Raw genomic sequence first — 22720 nt, 5'->3', positions numbered from 1 at the left:
ACTGTAGAAGTTACTGTCCAGTAACTGGTTAGGTAGACCAGAAACACCATGACTGAGCCGAGGAAAAGATGTGTGCTAGAGACCAAGTAGGACTCCATTCTGCTTTTCTGTCTGATTTTGTATTTTATATCATACACACCTACTTCTTTGGGGCTGTTATCTTCCAGCGAGGACCTGCTGTTACACCAAGGGCTGTAAACATTGGCCAAAGCGTGTGAAGCAGTGTTCTCAAGGAATTTTAGCTACTTTATCATTTTGGATTGGGCGTCCTAAATTAAGCAAACTCTAGAAAAGTGTTGTTTTTGTTTTTTAAAAAATGCGGACTTTGAGCACCATCCGAATATTTTAATGATGTACAAAATGCTTGATTTTCTAGTAGAACTCAGTAATTTATTTTTTTTAGAATGTGCTTTCGTTGTTTAACTCAGATTCTGTAATTTAGTGAGTTTTGACATATGTAGCCAACATAACAATGAAGATTTAAAACATTTCTAACATTCTAATCAAGCCTTCTTACCTTTGAAGTTAAAACCTCTGAAATCCCCCCGGGAACTGCCAGTCTGCTTCTGTCAGGCTGATTTTTGTCTGGGAACAGAAGTTCGTATAATGGAGCCACGTAGAATGCTGAGATGCTGAGAAATATGTCATGATGTAAATATACCACCATTTGTTCATATATTCTGCAGTTGAAAATCATTTGGATTTTTTCCCCATTTTGAAGTTAGTATGAGTAAACCTGCTCCAAACATTCATGTGTTGTTTTGGTGGACCCGTGCTTCTCTTACTCTCCAATACATGACCAGAAATAGAATTGCTGGATCAAGTCAGTCTGTTTTCACTGTCATAAAGCAGTGAGTTAGAACTCACAACACCAGCACTCCTGTTGAATCACTGGCTCAGACAGCTTTCAGTAATGCGCCTGAGAACACAGCCAAAGATGGGCACCCAGATGGTGTTCGTGGCTCCTAGATTGTGTCTAGCACCACAAACTTTCCTGTGGGGTCTTAGAATGTTCTTAACTTAGAATGCTTCCTGAGCTTTGAGTAGACATGAATTTTATAGCAAAAATGTCACAGTGTGTCCAGTTATAATAGTGAAGTAGTGCCCCAGAAAGGGAACAAAAGATTCTGTGTGCCACATTCAGATACACAACATTCCAGAATGAAAATTAGAGCGCCACACAAGGAACTGCCTCAGGACAGGCCAGGATTGTCCGCTCTTGATTTTCTTACTTTGAGAGAAGTTCTATTGAAAGATCGAAATTGTTTTGTGCTGTGGGTCCATCCAGCATTTGACTTATGGCTGAGACATTTGGTCATGAGTTAAATGAGTTATCTTCCTTAATAGCTGTGATTTTGGAGCTATTTCACCTTCTTAACTCCTGTACCTCATAATCAGGAATTCCTTGCCACCAGATTGTGTCTATGAATCAGCCCTTTCCTTTACTCTGTGTTTTAAAGGACCCTGTATAGGTTTCCTAAATTCTGTTACCTTTTTTTTTTTTTCATTTAAAAGCCTTCCTTTGTATTTTGAAACAACAGCAGTTTAATGTATTACACTGAGTATTTTCCCCAACACTATATTTCAGCTTATTAAACTTTGGGCTAACTAACAATGTCTTAATGGAAGGATTCTTTAATCCTCTTTATTCCCTTAGTCTTTTCCCTAACTCTGCTGGAGACAGAAGGGCAGTTTTATACAAGATCCAAGAGCATATGATGCTGTGAGCCCTCACGCCAAGCACAAGTTTCATCTCAGGTTACAATAGGTGTTCTTCTTGGAAAGAAATTATTAACTTATTATGCCCTAAAGTGTTGGGAAACAAATGTTTGTAGGGAATTCAGTCTGCATGCTCAAAGTAGATAGAAATAGATGAAAACCTGAACGGCAGTATATCTAAGATACTTCAGAATGTAAGTCTTGCTCGTGCTGTTCAAAGGAGACCAAGTGTGGTTCTCGTGGAACTGGAGAGGAGTTAGTGAGGCTGGTTTGGAAGACAGAAGGAAAGTGACTTGATGTAAGATCAGCTTTGTTTTTTGGCTCTGACTCATCCTGTGTTAGGGGAAGGTCAGGAATTACCTCACACATTTTATTCTGTCTTTGCAGCCTGAAGAGCTGAGAGAAATCATTGAGAAGACAAGAGAGATGGAGCAGAACAATGGCCATTACTTTGACACAGCGATCGTGAATTCTGACCTGGACAAAGCCTATCAGGAACTGCTTAGGTTGATCAACAAACTTGATACTGAACCTCAGTGGGTGCCATCCACTTGGCTGAGGTGAAGGAACATCTACTCTGTGACAAAACTGGATTTGACCTGGCAAACTGTCAGTAGGAAGACGCTGAGACTTCAGCAGGACTGAAGATGTGTTGGGAGGAGGCAGTATAAGCTGTAGACCTGGTGTTAATCGTTTAAACTAGTGAAAAGAAAGTCCCCTTGGCAGTTTGTACACAGCCTTTTTTCTCCATAAATGGCTTTGAAGGTCCTTGTCTCTTTTTGTGATTCTAAGTGGATGCTTTCAACAGAACAGTTCCATTTTACTCTGTTAAAAGTTCTTGTTTCCATCTAACAAAGTATTTTCTGCTTGACCATATTTCTATGAAAAACTTGTGTTTGTGTACAGAAACATGTCTCATACACTTATGAATACTGGAGTTATTTAACACTTAAACAACTTCATGGGAATATTTTGAAGGGACTGTGCTTGTATGCACTGGGCAAAAACAGTATTGGCTTAGGAGACTAGTTTTGTCATCAAAACTACTTTCCTGAAGAAGTAACAAAACGGTGCCTTTGGTTTGGAGCTACTTTGTTCATTTGCATTGTCTTTTAACTGACAAAAAACAAAAAAGCATTCCGTTAGAAGCACCAGCATTTTATAGCTCCAGCTTAGTGGATTAGACTGCTTAAGCAATAGATTATAATAGACTGTAATGTAGTTAAAAGCATATAAATTATGCTGATTTTTTTCTAATTTGATTTTTTCCTTAAATTATTATGGTGATTTTATAGCCTCACTTCCTTTCTTTGATTGGCATAGTACAGTAGGCTATTGCATTTTTATGAATGGCATACATTCACATGAATGATGGCAAAGTTTTTATGTACATGGGCAGACATAGCACATTTGACAGTTTTTGTGTTTTTATACATGAGTATCATGTGAGTCTATGGCTATACTATCTAACAAACTGGAATTATGTTGAATATAGCTGCTGTACTGTATACTAATATTTAATACATAAATGGTCATTGATAACACATGTTCAGCATTGGAATAAAATTTTATATATATCTTAGATAAAGACTGTGACAGCTGACTTTGAGATCAGAAGGAAAGGTTGACCTGAAAGTCACTTGAATATTTTAGGAAAACATTGCGGGGGGCGGGGGACAGTTCTCCAACACATGGAAGTGGGTTTTTAACCCAAGGTGGTGTGCCTGTGATGATCAGAACAGAGCAGTTGCTACATCATAAAAGCAATGCTTCAGCTAATGGGACTTTTGTACTGTCTCTAGCTCTGCATGACAACTGGCATGGAAAGTTAACTTTGGGTCTTTTCAGACCTCTAAGGATAGTGTGATGTGTGATAAACCTCAAATGTGAATGTCTTGGATTTTACTTTTAGAATTTTAGATACAGCATTTCCTGCTCTCAGAGCTAAACACTGGAGTATACTGACTTGTCGCTTATTGTAACATACGCTGTTGTTTTTAATGAGTACTTTGTTGCAGTGTGATGTTTCTGTGTTTTTTCTTTTCCATGTAATTTTATTTGAACAAATGTAAGCAGTTTTTATGTTGCCCTTTATTGTTCTCCTCTGCATAGCTTCTTAAGTTGGCTAAGGAAATAAGTCTTATTTGAAATATTTCCTTAAGTAGAAAGTAACGTAGGTTGAAGGAAATACCACAATATATATGGTCTCTTCAAACACTCCCAGAACAATGCGAAGGTCACACACACCAGTGTTTGGTTTTGAAAACGAAGGAATATACTCAGCATGGAATCTTGAGAGTTTTCTAGGTTACCTCACCCCCAGGAGTGAAGGGTCAGGGTTAAGTGTAACAAGTGCTTCCAGCACTGACAGTCCATGTTAGAGCGAGGACTCAGGTGTTAGCAAGGAGTGGCTGTCACGCCGCAGAGGCCAGAGGGGATTTACTAGGGCCAAATGCTGTCAAGACTCAGACACATGGCTTTAGTAAATGGGTTTTACACCAACGCCCCTGCCATGCTGTGCTTTTGGGAATTACATGGTAACATTTTCAGGGTCACTAAAATCCTATATTTCTGTCTTTCCCTTGCAGAGAAGAAATATCTATACCCCAAACTTTTAAGTGATGCGGTTGTGCTGTGCTGATACTCAACACAGTCCCTAAAGTGACAATAGCTGCCGTCCTCAAAAAATAGGGAGAAGCCCTTGCTGTATGCCTAGCTGTGCAGCAGCTCTGACCATTCCATTTCCTGTCCCTCCGTGGTTTTCGTTGGAGACCCTTATGCAGGAAGTCACTAACTACTTATAGAAATGCCAATAGCTAAAGACATGTGCTTGGAATATCCAACTAAGGAAATAGTTTCATTTCTACATTTTTATAAGTCAGGAGAAATGGAAGGAGAATTAACATTTACCCTAATCCAGATTTGCTTTCTATGAAAATCTAATGTCTGGATTTTTTTCCCCCTTTTTTCATGTTCTAAGGAATAAGTAGTGATAGAAATGATTTGAATGTAATTTTGTGAATGTGGGAAATACAAACCAGGGATTTAGCCTTACTACAGGTAACCTTTCTGGCATCCATTGGTATTTCCTGGCGTACTATCTTGTCCTGCATCTGCGCTCTTGTTGACATGTCATACTGCATGCTGTATTGTACAAATACAAAGTGAAAATATATTTTAAGTTTTAAACCCACTGAGTACTTTTGCAGTTTGTCCTCTCACGCTGGATGTCTACACAGGAAGACCACTCTCCTTGTCACATTTTGGCAGAAGCAAGACCACTGCACTGAGTAGAAAACAATCTTTGTTTTTAATGTGTCTCTTAGCACAGATATAAGTACTTCCTGTTTTGTTTTTTTTTTTTTAGATTTATTTTTTGAAATGCAGAATTAAAGAATCACTTTCTTCCATCATCCACTGGTTCAGTTCCCTTTAAAGGGCCACAATAAAGACAGGAACTTCATCCAGTTGTCCCACATGGGCTCAAGGGCTGAAATATTTGGGCCATCTTCTGCTGGTTTTTTCTGGCACATTAGAGGAGAGCTGGGGCCCAGCACGGTGGCCTGGTGGCTAAAGTTCTCGGCTTGAATATGCCAGGATCCCACATGGGCTCTGGTTCTCGTCTAGCTCCCTGCTTGTGGCCTGGGAAAGCAGTCAAGGACGGCCCAAAGCCTTGGGACCCTGTATCTGTATAGGAGACCCAATCGGCTCCACTCTGGCTGCTGCAGTCACAACTTCCTGTGTATCTGACTTGCCGTATGCATCAGCTACCACCCCCCGTGCAGCTTTCTATTCGTAAATGAACGTGTCAGAGTACCTGTCCACTGTTTTTTCTCGATTTGATTTTAACAAATGTTAAACCACAAGATCATTGCACTTTCTGATAGGTAGTTTGGGGCCTACTGCGATGGTTCAACAGCTAAATTCTCACCTTGCAAGCTCCAAGATCCATCCCATATGGGTGCCAGTTCATGTCCTGGCTTCTTTATTTCCCATTTAGCTCCCCACTTTGGGCCTGGGAAAGCAGTAGAGGACAGTCTAATGCCTTGGGACCCTGCACTTGCATGGGAGACTCTTCTAAGTTCTTGGCTTCTGGCTTCTGACCAGCTTGGCACCAGCCATTGTGTCATTTGGGGAGGAAACAGAAGATCTGTCTCCATAAATCTGATCTGCCTTTCCAATAAAAATAAATCTTAAGGGAAAAAAAAAAACCAGGTAGTTTGACCAAAGGTAGTATCAGCGTTTTAAAAAACAAAACAGGCTGGGGCCACTACTATGGCCCAGTGAGTTAAGCTGCTCCCTGCCACAACGGCATCCTGTATGTGAGCTAGTTCTGGGCCTGGCTGCTGCGTTTCCAATCCAGATCCCTGCTAATGTACTCAGATGGCCCAAGCGATGACCCAGGTGAAACACCTAGCTTCGCCCTGACCTACCCTTGGCCTTTAAGGCCATATGAGTAGTAGAATATTCTCTCTGCCTCTCCCGCTAAATTTGTCTTTCAAATACATAAATCTGTATTTTTGTTTTAAATCTAGAGTCCTTTGACCCATACTTTAAAGTGAACATGGAATTTCAGTGAAAAAAAAGCTAAATAATATGGTTTCCTACCCCATTTCCCTTCAAACTAATTTTGCTTCCTGGAAAAGCAATACATATATATAAAGCTTGATTCACATTTTAGCTGTGCTATTTGACCCTTTCAAGCCTCAGTCTCCTCAAAAGTTTCCATAAAATAGGTCACAATTTACACCTCACCAGGTTTGGGGGAGGATTAGATATTATACATTTCTGTTTATTTGGTTTTTAAATATTTGTGAACTTAGTTGCTGGATTTACAGTTACAACTAAATTTACAATAGGATGTGATATTTCATTCTGCACACAGCAACAGAATTTCCTATCAATCCTCCAAGACAAGCCTGTAATTACCCAGAGTCTCAGATACGGAATAAGCAATACTGTGCACTAACCTCAGTACGGCGATGTGATTTACTCCGCAGCTGTAAATAATTTGGAAAAGAATGATTTGTTTTTAAATCACTTTATTCCATACCATTGTCACATTTAAATTGGCAGAACCACTCCGCTGATAGACAAGATAAACACCTGTCATGCAAGGAAAAGTGAGTGAAGGTTGTCACAAAAGCTTGAGGAGAGAAGCGCCAAGGCGACACAGCAACAGTGCCAAGGTTCACCAGCGAGCAGGAATGGAGGAAGCTGTACAGTAGCTGGCCTGAGAACACTAATGTTTCTTAAGGGCGCTTCCTACAATGCCTGGCAAGCAAATCACGTGTAACAGATAAATGGAACAAGTGACTCTGCAGCAGAGTAAACTCTTAAGTTACTAACAGTTACAAATTTCAGCCACTTGTGATAAACAGATGCACTGAAGAGTTTGCAAGAGCAATCACATAAATGAACATCTGGGAAGATTTTACAATCAGTGGAATTCTTGGGCCAGAAAGAAAACAGCCTATGCACCACAAATTCACACAGTCACTGTTAGGTTCCTCAAAGAACCAAGGCAGAAAAGGTTATTCAAACAGAAGATCCTCGTCCTTCTCCTCAGCCAGCAGATTGGCAGGCTCCATCACCTCTCCGGCTGCTCGCCGTTGTTCCAAGTCTTTCTCGGATTTTTCCTTGAGGATTTTTTTCTTCTCCTGTATTTTCTTTAACCTGCAGGATTAAAGGGGGCAATCTTCTGAGTGCTGTTTCTGTCCTGAGAAGATTTAACTGCAACTGGTTTTTAACAAGGACAATAAACAGAATCAGAACAAAGACTGGTATATCCACTACACTCAGTTTCAGTAATTTACTGATAATCCGTTTTATACACTAAGCTAATAACTGATTCTGAGTATTCAGACATGGGCCAAAATTTCTACCATCACAACCCTGAAGGTCACTGGAGGACAAAATTAAGTCACCTGCATGCTCAAGGTCATAAGCCATACTGAAGTGGCACTCGAAGGCGAACACTGGCTTCTTTGTTAGCACATATCATCCACTCCTCTAAGCCGGGTGTATCAATCCAGGCATGCCCCTGATTTAATACTTATACCTACAAGTTCCAACTCCTAATAGCCAATTCACAGAAATTTACCATCTCTCTTAATTCTCTAATAGTGTAATTTACGGCATCTGGTTATGTCCTCAAGTATATTATACATCCTCCTGAGCATGACTCAACATGTCACACGTATTTGCAAAATGGCTAAATATTTTCTCCCAAATACACCAATTTTAAATTATAGCCTTGTTTTAAATAATAAATCATTTCTGTACATGTCCAACACAAGACATGAATTTGGAGGCTGGCATGGTGGCATAGTATATTAATCTTCTACTTGTAGTGCCAGCATCCCATAGGGGTACCAGTTAGTGTCCCACTGCTCCACTTCCTATCCTGCTCTCTGCATATGGGACCTGGGAAAGCAATAGACAATGGCTGAAGTCCTTAGCCCCACACCCATGTAGGAGACCCAGAGGAGGCTCCTAGCTCTTGGCTTCAGATCAGCTCAGCTGTGGGCATTTGCAACCATTTGGAGGCTGAACCATTGGATGAAAATCTGTCTGTCTTCTCTGTACTCTGTCTTTCAAATAAAAAGAATTAAATTTAAAAAGACCTAGATTTGTCTCCACAGCTTCCACAATACAGTTCTCCTTCACTCCCTATGCATGAGTACTATGATCTAAGATCCAGGAGAAATCCTGAAACAGGATGGTTCCAAACCTTGTCCTTTTGTGTACATCAATATACATATATAGGATTTCACATCCAACTTCAGGATTCAGCCAACTTCAGATCAAAAGTCAGTACAGTCAGAAAGCACCTTACAGCTTCCCTCTGGCATATCTGAAATGCCAACATAGCTATTGTACACCAGGACTCTTATTTATTAAAGTAAGGGTTACCTGAACACACACACTTTGATGCTACCACAGTTGATCCGATACCCAGGCCCACTGTTAACTAAAGGGCAGGTAGCATACTGCGTGGATATACTGGACAAAGGCATGGTTCACACCCCACACAGCAGGCAGGACAGTGCGATGGCATGAGATTCATCATACTACTCATGCAGACGGCTCACAACTGAAAATGAATTTATTCCTCAAATTTTCCATTTAGTATTTTCAGACCCAGGTTGACTGCAGGTAACAAACCACAGAAAGTGAAACCAGGATACAGGAGACTCCTGTGTTTCTTGCTTCTAATTTACCAGAATGAAATAAAAGTTGACAAACATACGACAATCGCTAATCATCGCAAGTGAAGCTTTTTGAATATGAACCAACAAAATTAATAACTTTCTAATTTCAACAAACCTATAGAACTCTTCTCGTTCTCTCTCGTCCAGCTCTGTGATGATATAAGCAAGGGTACGTTCAATCCGAGGAATGATGACTAGAGATTAAAAAAAAATACATTATGTGAGAACTTCAAACTCCCTGTTTTCAAATTACCAGTGCTTACTTGTATAATACTCTAAAATCAACGTACAATTAATGCACAGATCTTAGAGGGGAAAAAAACCACAAAGAAAAATGAAAAGCCAGCATCACCTAACCAGCCAAAAGTAATAATCGGGTACTTCTGTATGTGCCCCGATGGTGTCTTCTCTATGCAGATAATGTACTGGAACACACAGAAACAAGCTCGAACTAGATATGAATATATGACAATGCACTGCAAGGGGTATTTTAAATATAATGACAGCCAAGCACTGTCTAAAAACAGAGCAGGAATGGGTGTGGGGAAGCTCACACATCGGGGGCGGGGGTGCTGGTGCTGGCCCTGGAAAGCAGCACACGTTGAGGACCGGATCCCTGTCAGCCACATGGACACCTGTAATGGAGCCTGTAGCGCAGGAAAACTATTTCTCTGCCTTTTAAATAAAATGAAAATGAAAATATTTTCTTAAATATAGCAGAGAAAATTATTAAATAGTTTCATGTCAGCCATTGGGCTCTATGGAATCTGCCTAATTTGCTTGTATAATGTAAAGTTCTTGAGAGCATTTTGTTTTGCTTGCAATTCCATTTATAGGCATGGACACTATCAAGTAGGAGAGAAATAGGATTTGGAGTTCTAAGAAATAAGGACTTCTAACACTAAATAGAAACCTAATCAAAATCATTTGTCCTTCATTTTGCTTCTTACTTTAAAGCTGAATGTTTTCTTAAGTAAAAATAATTGTAGAAATAGTCGTTTTTAGGGCCTGGCGCGGTGGCACAAGTGGTTAAGGTCCTCGCCTAGCACGCCCGGGATCCCATATGGGCGCCAGTTCTATCCCAGCAGCCCCGCTTCCCTTCCAGCTCCCTGCCTGTGGCCTGGGAAAGCAGTCGAGGACGGCCCAAAGCTTTGGGACCCTGCACCCGCGTGGGAGACCCGGAAGAGGCTCCTGGCTTCGGATCGGCATAGTATCGGCCGTTGCGCTCGCTTGGGGAGTGAATCATCGGACGGAAGATCTTCCTCTCTATCTCTCCTCTCTGTATATCTGCCTTTCCAATAAAAAATAATAAAAATAAATCTTTAAAAGAAATTATCGTTTTTAACAGAACAAAATAAGAGATAATAAATAAATTAAATGGAAGATTTTGTTTCTAAAAATCAAAGCAAAAGGCCTAAAGGAAAACAATGTCAAGCTAAATATTGATTAAGGAAGATTTATCAGGGCTGGTGTTGTGGCATAGAAGGTAAGCCACCTCCTGTGAAGCTGCAAGCCACAGGGACACCAGTTTGAGACCTGGTTACTCCACTTCCGACCCAGCTCCCTGCAACACAAGACCTTGGGCCCCTTCACTCATGTGGGAGACCCAGCAGTTGTTCCTGGCTCCTGGCTCAGCCTGTCCGAGCCCCAGCTGTTACAGCTACTTGGGGAATATAACCAGTGGATGGAAAATCTGTCCCTCTCCAACTCTGCCTTTCAAATAAAATCTTAGAAAGCTCTGGACTGTTACAAAGAACTAAAGAAAACACTAATGTTCTTATTACTGACTGAATGAATAAGCAGAAATAAAACATTCTGAAACTTTGAACTCATCACTTCCCAACTCCCCCACATCATATATCACGTACATACGTCATATGATACATTTCTGCACTGACACACCTCTGTGCACTGTGCAGGGGGCATTGCCTTGTTCTCCTGTTGACCTTCATCACACTGTGCCCACCTAGCAAGTGCAAGGGATGGGCAGGTGAAGGAACCAAGTGCCTGGCAGCTCACTCACCATGCTCAATGGCATTGACACGCCTGTTGGTTATCTTAATCGCTTCATCCAGAGTGACAAAGGAAGTCTGAGGAAAGAGCACACATTAGCAATGCAAGCCCAAAGTCCTTCTGATCACTTTCTCCTCAGCTGGCTCCACCCTTACTGCAACAGCACAAAACAGGGAGGGCTGGGTTCGAGGCGCAGGGATGAAGATCCCAGCTCAGAGCGCCTGGGTTCAAGCCCTGGTGTGCAGCAAGGGAGACAGTGGTGATGGCTCAAACACCTGGGTTCCCGCCACCCATGGGGGACACCGACTGAGCTCCCAGACACTGCGGAGAAAAGTCAGGGTCTCTTTCTCTGCCTTTCAAGTTAGTCCATTAAATATTTGTCTTTAAGGAAAAAAAAATTGAGGGCCTTGTATGATAACCTATTGGCTAAATCCTCACCTTAAAATGGCTGAGATCCCAAATGGATGCCAGTTTGTGTCCCGGCAGCTCCGCTCATGGCCTATGAAAGCAGCTGAGGACGGCCCAAAGCCTTGGGCTCCTGCACCTGCGTGGGAGACCAAGAAGCTGCTCCTGGCTCCTGGCGCCATGGCATAAGGAAGCTAACACTCTACCTGCAGAAAGTGGGCTGGGAGAACTCCCTGCTAATAGTCTGGGAAAGCAGAAAGGATGGCTCAAGTCCTTTGGTTCCTGCACTCACATGGGAGACCAGCAAGAAATTCTTGGCTCCTGGCTTCAGACTAGCCCAACTCCAGCCACTGTGACCATCCAGGGAGTGAACTAGCAGATGGAAGATATCCCTGGAACTACCTTTCAAATAAAATTTATAAGAAATATAAAAATCCTTCAAATGGAAACAAACCTTTAAAAAAACTTCTTTTCCACATGTCTGAAAAGCAAACTTGGTATTTCTGCTGAGCTAATACTTATTCCAATATTATTATAATTTATTTACTTCAGGCTAAAAAAACACAAAAATGGCAGGAGGCGAATCATGCATTGGTACCTTACATTTTAACTAGTCACAAGGGGAGAGGGGCTCTCCTGCACAAACCATGCTGGTTTGCTTTCCAACTTAGTATCGCCTTCTGCTGTTCTCTTCCGGCAGAGAATGACACATAGTATAAACTGACGGCACTATGTACATTTTATTAAAAATAAAAAAGGGATAATGGTGAAGTCAACATTTCAGAAATAAAAATGTAATTTTTTCCCATGGATCATGGAAACAGTTCAGAGACGATCCACAGTGCAGTGGGATCTGATGCAAGACCTCAATCTCTTCACTTAATCCTCAGAAATCAAGCCGCAGGGCATCTGGCCGTGCCTGGGACTCACCTGCAGAGAAGCTAGTTCCACCAGTAATTCCACTGCTTTGGCATAATTCCTCTTTAATTTGGCCAACTGTTCCCCACCTCTGGCTAAACCAGTGAGTTCATAACCTGGAAGAACCAGTCGCACGACATTCGTAATTAGAGTCAGTGTTTCCCCACAAAATTCCCCCAAAGAATCAGAATGCCAACAAACATATTAAGGCAAATTCACTAATCCCATTAGAGCCCACCACCCTCCCCTAGCACTGCAGGATCATGTTTCCACACAACACACACTATTGTAATCCTAACTAAAGGACAACTTCTAAACCAACCTCCATTTCACTGGATTTCACTGGCTGGCTGAAATCTGTCAACGCTCTTTGTCCCTTCTGCATGGACAATGTACAATGGCACTATTAAGGGGCAGTTCTTTAGTGTGCTCTACTCTTTATATGAGCAATACTTAACATTCTATATACAATTTAATTAGGAATTACATGACCCAGTGAAATGAGTGCCAGAATACTGTTTTCTATGAAAAAAAGTTACTTTATCTAGGAGATAACAACCATGTGTATAACCCAGAAAACGCTGTCATTAGCAATGGAATGGGTAAGACAATCTAAAAAAAACATTGGATGCAAGATACAAATACCTAGAAATTGTCACCATTCACAGTATCATAGTCGCTAGGATTTTATTCCACTTCACAGAAGCTAAAACTGTTAAGTTTCAAATAATACACTATGAATGTATTTATGCAGAAAGACAGTATGGAAGACTAGTTTGGGGCTCATAAAAAAGGAAAGCCCTTTTATTTTTAGAATGGCCAATGGCAATATGTTGACATTTCTAAGTCAAAGTAAAATGTAAGACGATATAATATTTTATGATTTTCTACCCTAAGACCTTTTTGACACACTGGTAACTCCTACGAAAAGAGCTTCTAACACCAGAACTTCTGAACTCTGGGGTTTGTCTAGCACCACTGTCCAGAGTAAAAGAGCAAACGAGCGCCTGGGAAGCAGACTGACAAACAGAGAACTTCCACACTCACTGTCAGTGCCTTCGTGGTAATGCTCAAATACCGGCAGAGTAACACCTGCGAAAAGCAAAACATGCGTGCGGTAATCAACACGGCCATCAAGTGCTGTTTGTGTTCATCAAATACTCAAAAGTCAAGAATTACAACTGGTTTCAGAGAATGAGCCGGGAATCTAACTTCCTAAGTGTTCATTTCAATCCCAAAGTCAAACTACCCTGGGTAACGAGGACCTCTTTAACATGTCAAGTCACAGGCACACCAGGATCTTGCTGTCTAAAGAGGATCATTTTAAACGTCACTTTTTCTCCTCCAAGAGTTCTAAAAAGTTGAAAAGTTACCTGCTACATTATCTTTCTTTGCCCGAATCTTCACCTGGGCTTTATTTACATTTTGGATAACTGTGGTGCTGAAGAAAAAGAAAGCCTTTATTTAGATGTAGTTTTAGAAATAATTCTACAAGGACACACGGGATAGTTTCAACATTGAGAAGTCACAATTTAAGTATGTCTTGACAATCTTTTATCACAGAAGAAATGCACTGGAGCCAGAAGAGGGCCCCAGAGAGCACGGAACAACTGTCAAAGGCCTTTAAGACAACGCGGACTCCAAAGGGGGCAGACAGCTTGTACTTCCAGACAGCTGGTGTAGGGATGTGACGGCAGATTCTAATTCTGCTAACATTTTTGCAGAAAAATGTTCCCTCTAGGTTTGCTACTCGATTGTTCAGATAACCTTCTTATGACTGACTCCACCTGTGCCCATACGATCAGTACCCTTAAGCACAACCACATACCACCACTCACACACTATTACTGATTTCCTCCCCCTACTGAAGTCAGTGTGAGTAGCTGATAGTGCGAGCAGCTATCCTACCAGCATTGGCAAAAATCAAAAGTCTACTAACTTCAGCTGGCCACGTGCTCCTTGGACTGTAAGGCCACCACCCAGAACTCCTAGGAAACAACCTAAGAATGGGAGCATCATGTCTTTGGGAAAACCAAAGGCTTGAAAACAATTTCTGCCATGTCACTCCAGGAAGGCAATTAACTTCAACTAAGAATAGTGTGTTTGCCTTAACTGCCTCACAAAATGTTCTGCAGACTCATATAACAGCTAAGTTGACATAGCCACCTGTAAATCATCTTTTTTAAATGTTTATTTGAGAGAAAGGGAGACAAGAGCTCCCATCTGTTGGTTCACCCCTCAAATGCTCACACTAGCTGGGACCATAACCAGCAGCAGGGAACATAACTGGGGGCAGGAATCCAGGTACTGGACACACCTCAGCTGCCTCACAGAATGACATTAGCAGGAAGTTGGAACAGGGAGTGGAGCCAGGACTTGAACCCAAGGCACTGTGACAGGTGCTGCTGCTGCTCCAACCAGCATCATCAGCTACATTCAGGGCTCAGAACTGGAAATGATCCCATACGCTCTGACGTGTGACACCTAAAGCCTGCTCCATCCAAACCATTTAACATGCTATGTGCTATACAATGCATATTGATACGGCAACCCATAAGCCTGTGCCTTTTAAATAATCTATTCCATTCTCAGAAATGTATCCTGCAGAGAGGCGGGCACTGTGACGCAGCAAGTTTAACTGCCACTTAGTAGCCTGCATGTCAATACTGAAGCACAGGCTCGCATCCTAGCTGCCTGTTTCTGATCCAGCTCCTGCTCAGGCAGCTGAGAAGCCGAAGTACGTGGAACCGGCATGTGGCACAGCAATGAAGAGGCTATACAGAATACCACATCCACACGGGAGGGTCTGGGTTCTAGTCCTGCCTGTGTCTGTATTCCAACTTCCTGCTAATGAGCACGCTGGAGGCAGTGACCAAGGTCCTCAGGCATTCACATCCCTGCCACCGACATGAGACTGTGTTCCTGGCTTGCAGAGTCAGCCTGGCCCAAGTCCCAGCTACTGCAGGAATCTGAAGCTCTCTCTCTACCTGCCTTTCTCATCAAACATAAAAATTTGTATTTCCTATGAACTTTTTGAAGCCTCCGAGTATTGATTTATTTTATACTTACATAATTTTAACTTAAAAAGTTTCTTTAAATGAAAAGTATGGGGTCTGGTGCTGTGACAGAACAGGTTATTAAGCTACTACCGTAACATCGCCCATGGGTGCTGGGTCAAGTCCCAGCAGCTCCCCACCTCTGCAGCCCCCTGCCAACACGCCTGGGAAAGCAGGAGATGGCCAAGGTGCTCGGGCCCTGCCACCCACAGGAGGCCAGGAGGAAGTTCCCGGGCTTGGCCCTGGCTACTGCGCCATGTGGATACAGAGCCAGAGAGCAGAAGACCTTTGGACTCCATCCCTCTGAATTTACCTTTCAAATAAACTAAACTAAATTAAAATTATTTTTAAAATGAAAAATTAGGACCCTGAAAGCACTTTTTAAAAAAAAAACAGAATTTATTCTTCTTACCTGAAGTCTCCTGCTGTGAATTTGGCCTCAGCTAATGAAAAGGCAGCTTCTCTCATCACTTCACCCATCAACATTTTAGTCTGAAAAAGCATGAACCAATAGTTTCAACCAAGATTTTTATAGGGAAAAATCATATCAAGTAAGGTTTGGTTAACAGCACAACTATTTTATGCTAGATGTATATGTAAGTATTTAACAATAAACAAATAAAAACTTCAATTTATGAATAATTTGGTTAAGATCACTAGCAATGCTACAAAATCATGAGTTTTATTATGCCATTAGAATAAGCACATTAAGATATAGAAAACTGAATTTATTGAAGGGCTTACTTATTTCTGATTTCATCAAATTAATTTCTTTAAATAATTTTTTAAATCCAGACATAATATTACAGATAACACCTTAAGAAAAAAGTATAATTTCTTCAGACTGTGCCATGACTAACAGGTTTGATCAAGCCAAAATTAAGACAGCTTTCCTGAAAAATGTCAGAAGATAAGCTATACAGAATACCTATTCAGCATTTTACACATAAGCCAGACACTACATAAAGAATTTTGAATACTTTTATATAGAATTTTTGCCAAAAAAAAAAAAATGGCCAACATTCAACAAGAAAATCAATAAGGAGCTGGCGTTGAGGCACAGCAGGTTCAGCTGCAGCTTCTGACCTGGGCATCTTTGCACCTCTGCTTCAGATCCACCCCTGCACAGGCGTCTTGGAAGGCAGCAGATGATGGGCCCAACGCTTGTGCCCCGCCACCCATGTGGGAGACGGAACAGAACAGCAAAAGGAAGATCTCTGTCTATGTCTCTCTCTGTTAAGTCTGTCTCTCACACACATCTTTAAAAGCTCTTTAAAAATCTACAAAAAGGGACCCGGTGAGGTGGCCCAGCAGCTAAGGTCCTCACCTTGCACAGGCTGGGATCCTATATGGGCACCAGTTCTAATCCCAGTGGCCCTGCTTTCCATCCAGCTCTCTGCTTACGGCCTGGGAAAGTGGTCGAGGACGGCTCAAAGCCCATGGGAGACCCAGATGAGGCTCCTGGTTTCAGATTGGCTCGGGTCTAAAATGTGTTACACTTCAACGTATTTTAACTTTTGTACAGAATCCTGGTGATTAACTAAAATCACGAAAAGGAAAATGAGAAGTAGTTGAGCCATCAGCAGGACCCTCACTTTCACACTGGAGTACCTGGGTGCTAAGACACACACCGGGGGGGTCAGCATGTCCATGAACTCTGGCCAGGCCAGGCACAGTCTGTGGCCTCAGCCCGGCCTAGCTGCCTGCTGCAGGCATTGGGAGAACGAAGCACCAGATGGACTAACTTTTCTGGCTGTCTCTCCACATTTCAAATCATTTCGTTAGATGAGTAATTTTTTTCAGGAAAAAGAAAATACCAAAAGCCATGCTGGATTTTCCTTATTTGATATTTCTGAAATAAATGCCGGTGGGGCTGGCCTCGTGGCGCAGTAGGTAGGTCTCTACCTACAACACTGAATCCTGCATCAGAATGCCAGTTCGAGTCCCAGTTGTTCTGCTTTCCAACCCAGCTCCGCACTGGAGCACCTTGGACAGCAGCAGAGGACGGCCCTGCGCACCGGCCTCTGCCACCCAACTGGAAGACCCAGCTCATGTCCCAGGCTCCTGGCTTCAGCCTAACCCAGACCTGCTGCTTGCGGCCATTTCAGGGGCGAACCAGTGGATGGAAGAGCTCCTCTTCTCTGTCCTTCCATGCCCCGGCAGTCTGCCTTTCAAATAAATAAAATAAACCTAAAAAACCAAACCAGAGATAAGTCCCGCTGTGAGCCATGTCCATGCTACCTCTATTATCTTCTTCAGGATTTGTCGAAATCGCAGAGTCAGCGCGTCAGACTTCTTCTTCAGCAGGTTTCGGCCCGTCTGTGCTCCTTTTAATCGTGCCTTCATGATGGTCTGTGCCCTATGCAAACACGTAAAGGCATTTATTCTCATACAGTCACTGTGCTTAAGGGACACAAAAATATCTTAATTTAGTCTTCGAGGTGGTGAGAGTGAGAATACACAGCAGTTGCAGCGACAGAGGCTTTCTACCATGGCTGTTCTTTATTTACTTACAACAGAAACGATCCTGCATTAAATTATCTGCACTGAGTAATAAATCATAATAAACATAATCAGGAAACTTATTTTATAAACATCAGTATAGTTCAAGTACTTATTTGCTTTCTAATTGAAAATAATGCTAAGTAATGGTTTAGGTATATTAAGATAAAAACAAATCAATTTGTGATGTAGTGGATTAAGCCACTGCCCGTGACACCAGCACCCCGTATGGACAGAGGTTCAAGTCCCAGTTGCTCCATTCCCTGTCCAGCTCTCTGCTAATAGCCTAGGAAAGCATGTTCCCATGGGATAGGAGACCCAGATGGAGTCCCAGGCTCCTGGCTGAAAGAGAAGAAAAGACAAAGAGACTAGCTTTCACCTGCTGGTTTACTCCCTCAATACCCACAACAGCTAGGCTGGGCCAGGCTGAAACCAGGAACCTGAAGTTCAACTGCGGCAGCCGGCACTCAAGTACTAAGTACTAAAGCCATCACCTGTTGCTTCCCAGAACATACTTCAGCAGGAAGCTGGATCAGAAGCAAGCAGGGTCTCAACCCCGGGCAATCTAATACAGGCTTACAGGTAACCCAAGCACTATCTTAAAAAAAAACTGTGCCGCCTAGTGGCTGAAGTCCTCATCCCATTTGGATGCCAGTTCTAATTCCAGCAGTCCGGCTTCCCATCCAGCTCCCTGCCTGTGGCCTGGGAGAGCAGCCGAGCACTCACCTTATAGGGGGGCTGAGGGTCCTGGCCAAATGACCCAAGCTCCACCAGACCCCCTTCCTTCAGGGCTCAGGGACCCAGCACCCACCTCACAGGCACTGGCCAATGGCTTGTTATACATACTGAAGCCTATTATCACATGACTAACATTACTGAAACAACTCTATAACTAGAAAAGATCTTAAGCATTAGACCCAAAAAAGTAGAGTAACATTCTCACCATCAGTGAAGACAGGACAGGAAGATTTCCTTTTGTTTTATTTCAAAATCTGATTTAAAAGTTGTACAGAGAAGGAGAGAGACACAGTGAAAAATTTTCCACCTACTGGTTCACTCCCCAAATGGCTGCAACGGCCTGGATGGACCAGGCCAAAGCCAGGAGGGTCTCCCACATGGCAGGCACGGGCCCAAACACTTGCACCATCTTCCGCTGTCTTGTCAGATACATTAGGAGGGAGCTGGACTGGAGGGGAGCAGCTGGGACTCAACCGGACATAGGATGACGGAACCACAGGTGACTAAACATGTTGTACCACAATGCCAACCCTGAAAACTAGACTTCTAACTCCAGTGACCTGCCTCAGGATCAAACAAACTTTAACATGGCTAGGTCCATTGTACCCCAACCGTATGCTACCCCTAAGGACAACAGCAGCAGAACAGCACTGATTCGGAATACTGGCTGGCAACAGTTGACACTCATCAGCCTTTGCAGAGATGTAATCAAGCGAAGCTGGTTCCGTTCCAGCCCAAGCAGGAGCCAGCTACCCCAATGTGTACACTGACCGTGGTCACTGTGGACACTAAATACCAGAACTGGGGCTCAAAGCGTTGAACCATATTTAAATTAAATCCTATGCTGCAGATTACAGGAAGCTTATAGTATACGCTGAACTGGTTGATAAAACTGAATGTACCATACTGATTTAAATTTCCTAAGTCATGATACTCTAAATGTCTTTGCAAATCACTTAGGGCTAATAATATGCAACAAAACATGTAGTTAACCTCTGTTAATTGCAAATCATTCACGCATTTAGACTAAAAGGAATATTTTTTCCAAAGGCTGAGTTACAGACACAATCTTGCTCTCCAAAAGCCCACATCAGCTGGGCTGGGCCAGGCCAAAGGCACCCAGAGCCCAGAATTCCATTCAGGCTTCCCTTCGGATGGAGGAGCCCAAGCCCTTCATTGCTTTCCCAGGTGTTTTAACAGGGAGCTGGATCTGGGCTGGAACTGGAACCCACTGCACCACCACGTGAACCCCTCCTTCACGCCTCTTTTGCTGCCACTGTCAATCGTTTTGTTCTCTCTGGTATTTAGTTGGGTGAAGAGAACATGGCAGATGATGATAATACAATATGGAACTGTTTACAAAACAGAAATCACTGGTTTATTTTCTAGTCTAGGAATCTCTTTAGCCCTGTTACCAAAGTTTACTTGTAGTTTATGGTTTGTTTTCTTGCTTTTGAGAGGCAGAAAAAGAGACAAAATGCTTTGGACACCCATAACTGATTCGGGTTAAAGCTCGAAGCCAGAAACTCAATCCAGGTTCTCACTGAGGGGCAAGGACCCAGTCACTGCCAGAGCCGGCGCCGACAGAGAGCTGGTCGGAGCTGGATATGGAACGCAGAGTTTGAATCTGGATGCTAATCTCTAAGCTAAATACCTATTTCTACTTAGGATCTTCCTTTTTAAAAGATGTACTTATTTGAAAGGCAGCATTAGAGTTTGTGAAAGAGAGAGAAAGACAGAGACAGAAATCTTTTACAGTTTAGGATTTTAAAATCCTGTTCTCGTACACTAATCAGAGCTGCTCAAAGCCACAGAGCCTGCGCTTCCGCCAGGACGACGACTTTTTCCAGCTGAATCAACAACATCTGACTACATGACACAGAAACTGCTGCCGGGCCGTGGGAGACACGGGCTTCCTGCACCTCGATTCCTCTCCGGTAAAGCCGGTACTCTCTCCTTCCAAAACCAGTTACCTTGTCTAAGTCCGAAAACATCCACTTCTCCTTCTTACTTTCCAAGTAATAAGGACAAGAAATGAATGCTACCCTTCTGATGACTGAGGGATATAAGCAGCCAGGTCCGCGTGCTAGCCAGCAGTTATAAGTTAGGAGTCAGTCCTCCAGAGTGCAGGCGAGTCCCCACTTCCCCCACCACCGCTGACAGCGCAATGAACAGGTGCAGATCTCTCATTCTTCCTCCCTCTCTGCCTTTTGAATAATCCAACATATAAACCTGATGCTTACGTGCCAACAAGGGCTCTCAGGTCCTCACCCAGTCACAGCTGCTCACCAAGCCCTTTGCTGCAGATCTGAGAATGGGAAATCAAGGATCTAACAGCCAGATGTAGACTAAAATGAGCAGTGCACCCTCCCGACAGGCTTTTATTGTTTACAGATTTATTTTTATTTATTTGAAGGAGAGAAGGCAGGCCACAAAGGCCACAACAGTCAGGAGCCTGGAACCCTCTGGCTCTCCTAGTGGGTGCTAGGGACCCAACCACGTGGGCCATCTTCTGCCATATTCCGAGGCACATTACCAGGGAGCTAGGGCGGAAGTGGAGCAGCTGGGACGTGACGCCTCAGGCAGCAGCTTTACTGCGCTGTGCCACCACGACCCCTCCTGGCAGCTCTGGCTTCACTTGGGCAAGCCTTTCAGCAGGCAGCCAGGGACAGTTCAAAGACACAGCAGAGTTTGCTTCTCTAGGTCTCACTCTCCCAAGAGTACTCCTTATTACAGGCTCTGCCCTCTGCCGTTCTCCACGCCAGCTTGCCTTCGGCCTGGTCTCAACGGCACCAGGCAAAGGTAACTCTTAACAAGGGCTGTAGTTATCCTGGCACAAGACAGTAATTGGGGGAGTCTGGAGTTTGAATATAATAACTGTTTTACTTTGAGCATTCTCACATTCTCGGAGGAAATAATATAGGACGAGAGAGAAAGGAAACACAGGACACGCATACAGCTCTCCTCAGCTACTGGGTGCACCTGAGGACACACACCTGCCAAATACCTCCAGCGCTAAGAAAGGCAGACCCCCAGATATGAGCCGCCTCCCCCACTCGGGTTCATTCCAAGCCGCTTTGGGGACCTTCTGTGCACGCATGCTTGGGTTCCCTCCCCCATCGGGTCGGGCAGAAGCCCCCTTTCCACTGGGATGAGGTGTCACACACACGGGCAGGTGCCACTGGGTGGCCATCCCGGAGAACGAAGAAAGGGTCCGCCGTCCGTGCAAGGGCAGCGCCCCACTGGGCTCCCGAGACAATTTTGCACCTCCCTTCTCCAAGTGCGTCAGGCACCACATCTCCACGCCTTATCCTTTCTCCTCTAAACTGGTGTGCCCCTGAGGGCAAGAGGGGACGACGGTGTCGTCATTCGGAAAAGACTAGCGGAAAATTAAATGAAAAGAGGTTTTGGTACCAAAAAAAAAAAAAAAAAAAAACCCTGCCGAACTTCTTTCATACCACGCATTTCCCCCTGAACTTTTCTGAAGACCCCCGCGAACACCCAGGGCTCGGCGCCAGAAAGGTCTGCCCAAGCCCGAACCGGGCGATGAACGGGTCCAGACAACGGTCCGGCCGCGTCTTCCTGTCCGAATCACAGACGCAAAGTGCCGAGGGCAGCCCGGCGCCCACTCCTCTCCCGAGAGCCTGGAGGAGAGCTCGGGGTCGGCCCAAGGACCAGGGAAACGCGCTGCGGGCCGCCTTTTCCGAACCTTCGAGAAGGAAGCCCCGCTTGTCCCATCTCTGACTTACATCCGCGACGGAAAGATCTCAATTCGGTCTTTGCCCGACATGCTGACGAGGACTGTCGGGCTTCGGTCGTCCGCCGGGCGATCCTGGAAGCCACCACCGCTCCAGTCACGGCCGCCCACTGAGCCTCCCCGCACCGGAGTCAGCTGGTTCCATCAGGTGATCCTGGGCGTTGCTAAGAGACACGAGGCTACCCAGGACTCACTTCCGCTTCCCGTCGGCTGGGGTGGAGGCTTGGTGGGGGGGGGGGGGATGCTGCTTGACGGCGGTGCCCGGATGTGGAGGTATGCGCACGCGCACCGCGAAACTGCCGCTCCGTTCCGGGCGATCCCGCTCTCCACTTCCGCCCAGCTCTCCGGCGACGGCGGGTCACAGCGCCATCTCCTGGTTGACTCAAACTTGGAGAAGG

At 43.9% G+C, this 22720-nt stretch overlaps 2 protein-coding genes across 2 annotated transcripts in view; one reads left to right on the top strand and one right to left on the bottom strand.

Annotated features, from left to right (window-relative positions):
- Positions 1-2517, top strand: part of PALS1 (protein associated with LIN7 1, MAGUK family member) — a 58647-nt gene extending 56130 nt beyond the window's left edge. The window contains exon 15 of the mRNA XM_040975423.1: positions 2107-2517. Coding sequence (XP_040831357.1) covers positions 2107-2283 — 177 coding nt within the window. The 3' untranslated portion in view covers positions 2284-2517. The remainder of the gene's footprint in view (positions 1-2106) is intronic.
- Positions 2518-6744: 4227 nt separating this feature from the next.
- Positions 6745-22518, bottom strand: ATP6V1D (ATPase H+ transporting V1 subunit D). The gene is made up of 9 exons (XM_040975422.1): positions 22315-22518; positions 17567-17684; positions 15738-15817; positions 13643-13710; positions 13317-13361; positions 12282-12385; positions 10957-11023; positions 9049-9127; positions 6745-7395 (listed from the first exon to the last, which is right to left on the bottom strand). The coding sequence occupies exons 1-9, from the start codon at positions 22353-22355 to the stop codon at positions 7254-7256; spliced, it is 744 nt and encodes a 247-aa protein (XP_040831356.1). The 5' UTR covers positions 22356-22518; the 3' UTR covers positions 6745-7253.
- Positions 22519-22720: the final 202 nt, after the last annotated feature.

Source organism: Ochotona curzoniae, unplaced genomic scaffold (genome assembly GCF_017591425.1).
Source record: "Ochotona curzoniae isolate NIBS_2020 unplaced genomic scaffold, NIBS_Ocur_1.0 contig_2688, whole genome shotgun sequence".
NCBI classification, from domain to species: domain Eukaryota; kingdom Metazoa; phylum Chordata; class Mammalia; order Lagomorpha; family Ochotonidae; genus Ochotona; species Ochotona curzoniae.
This window is presented reverse-complemented; position numbering and strand designations above follow the sequence as displayed.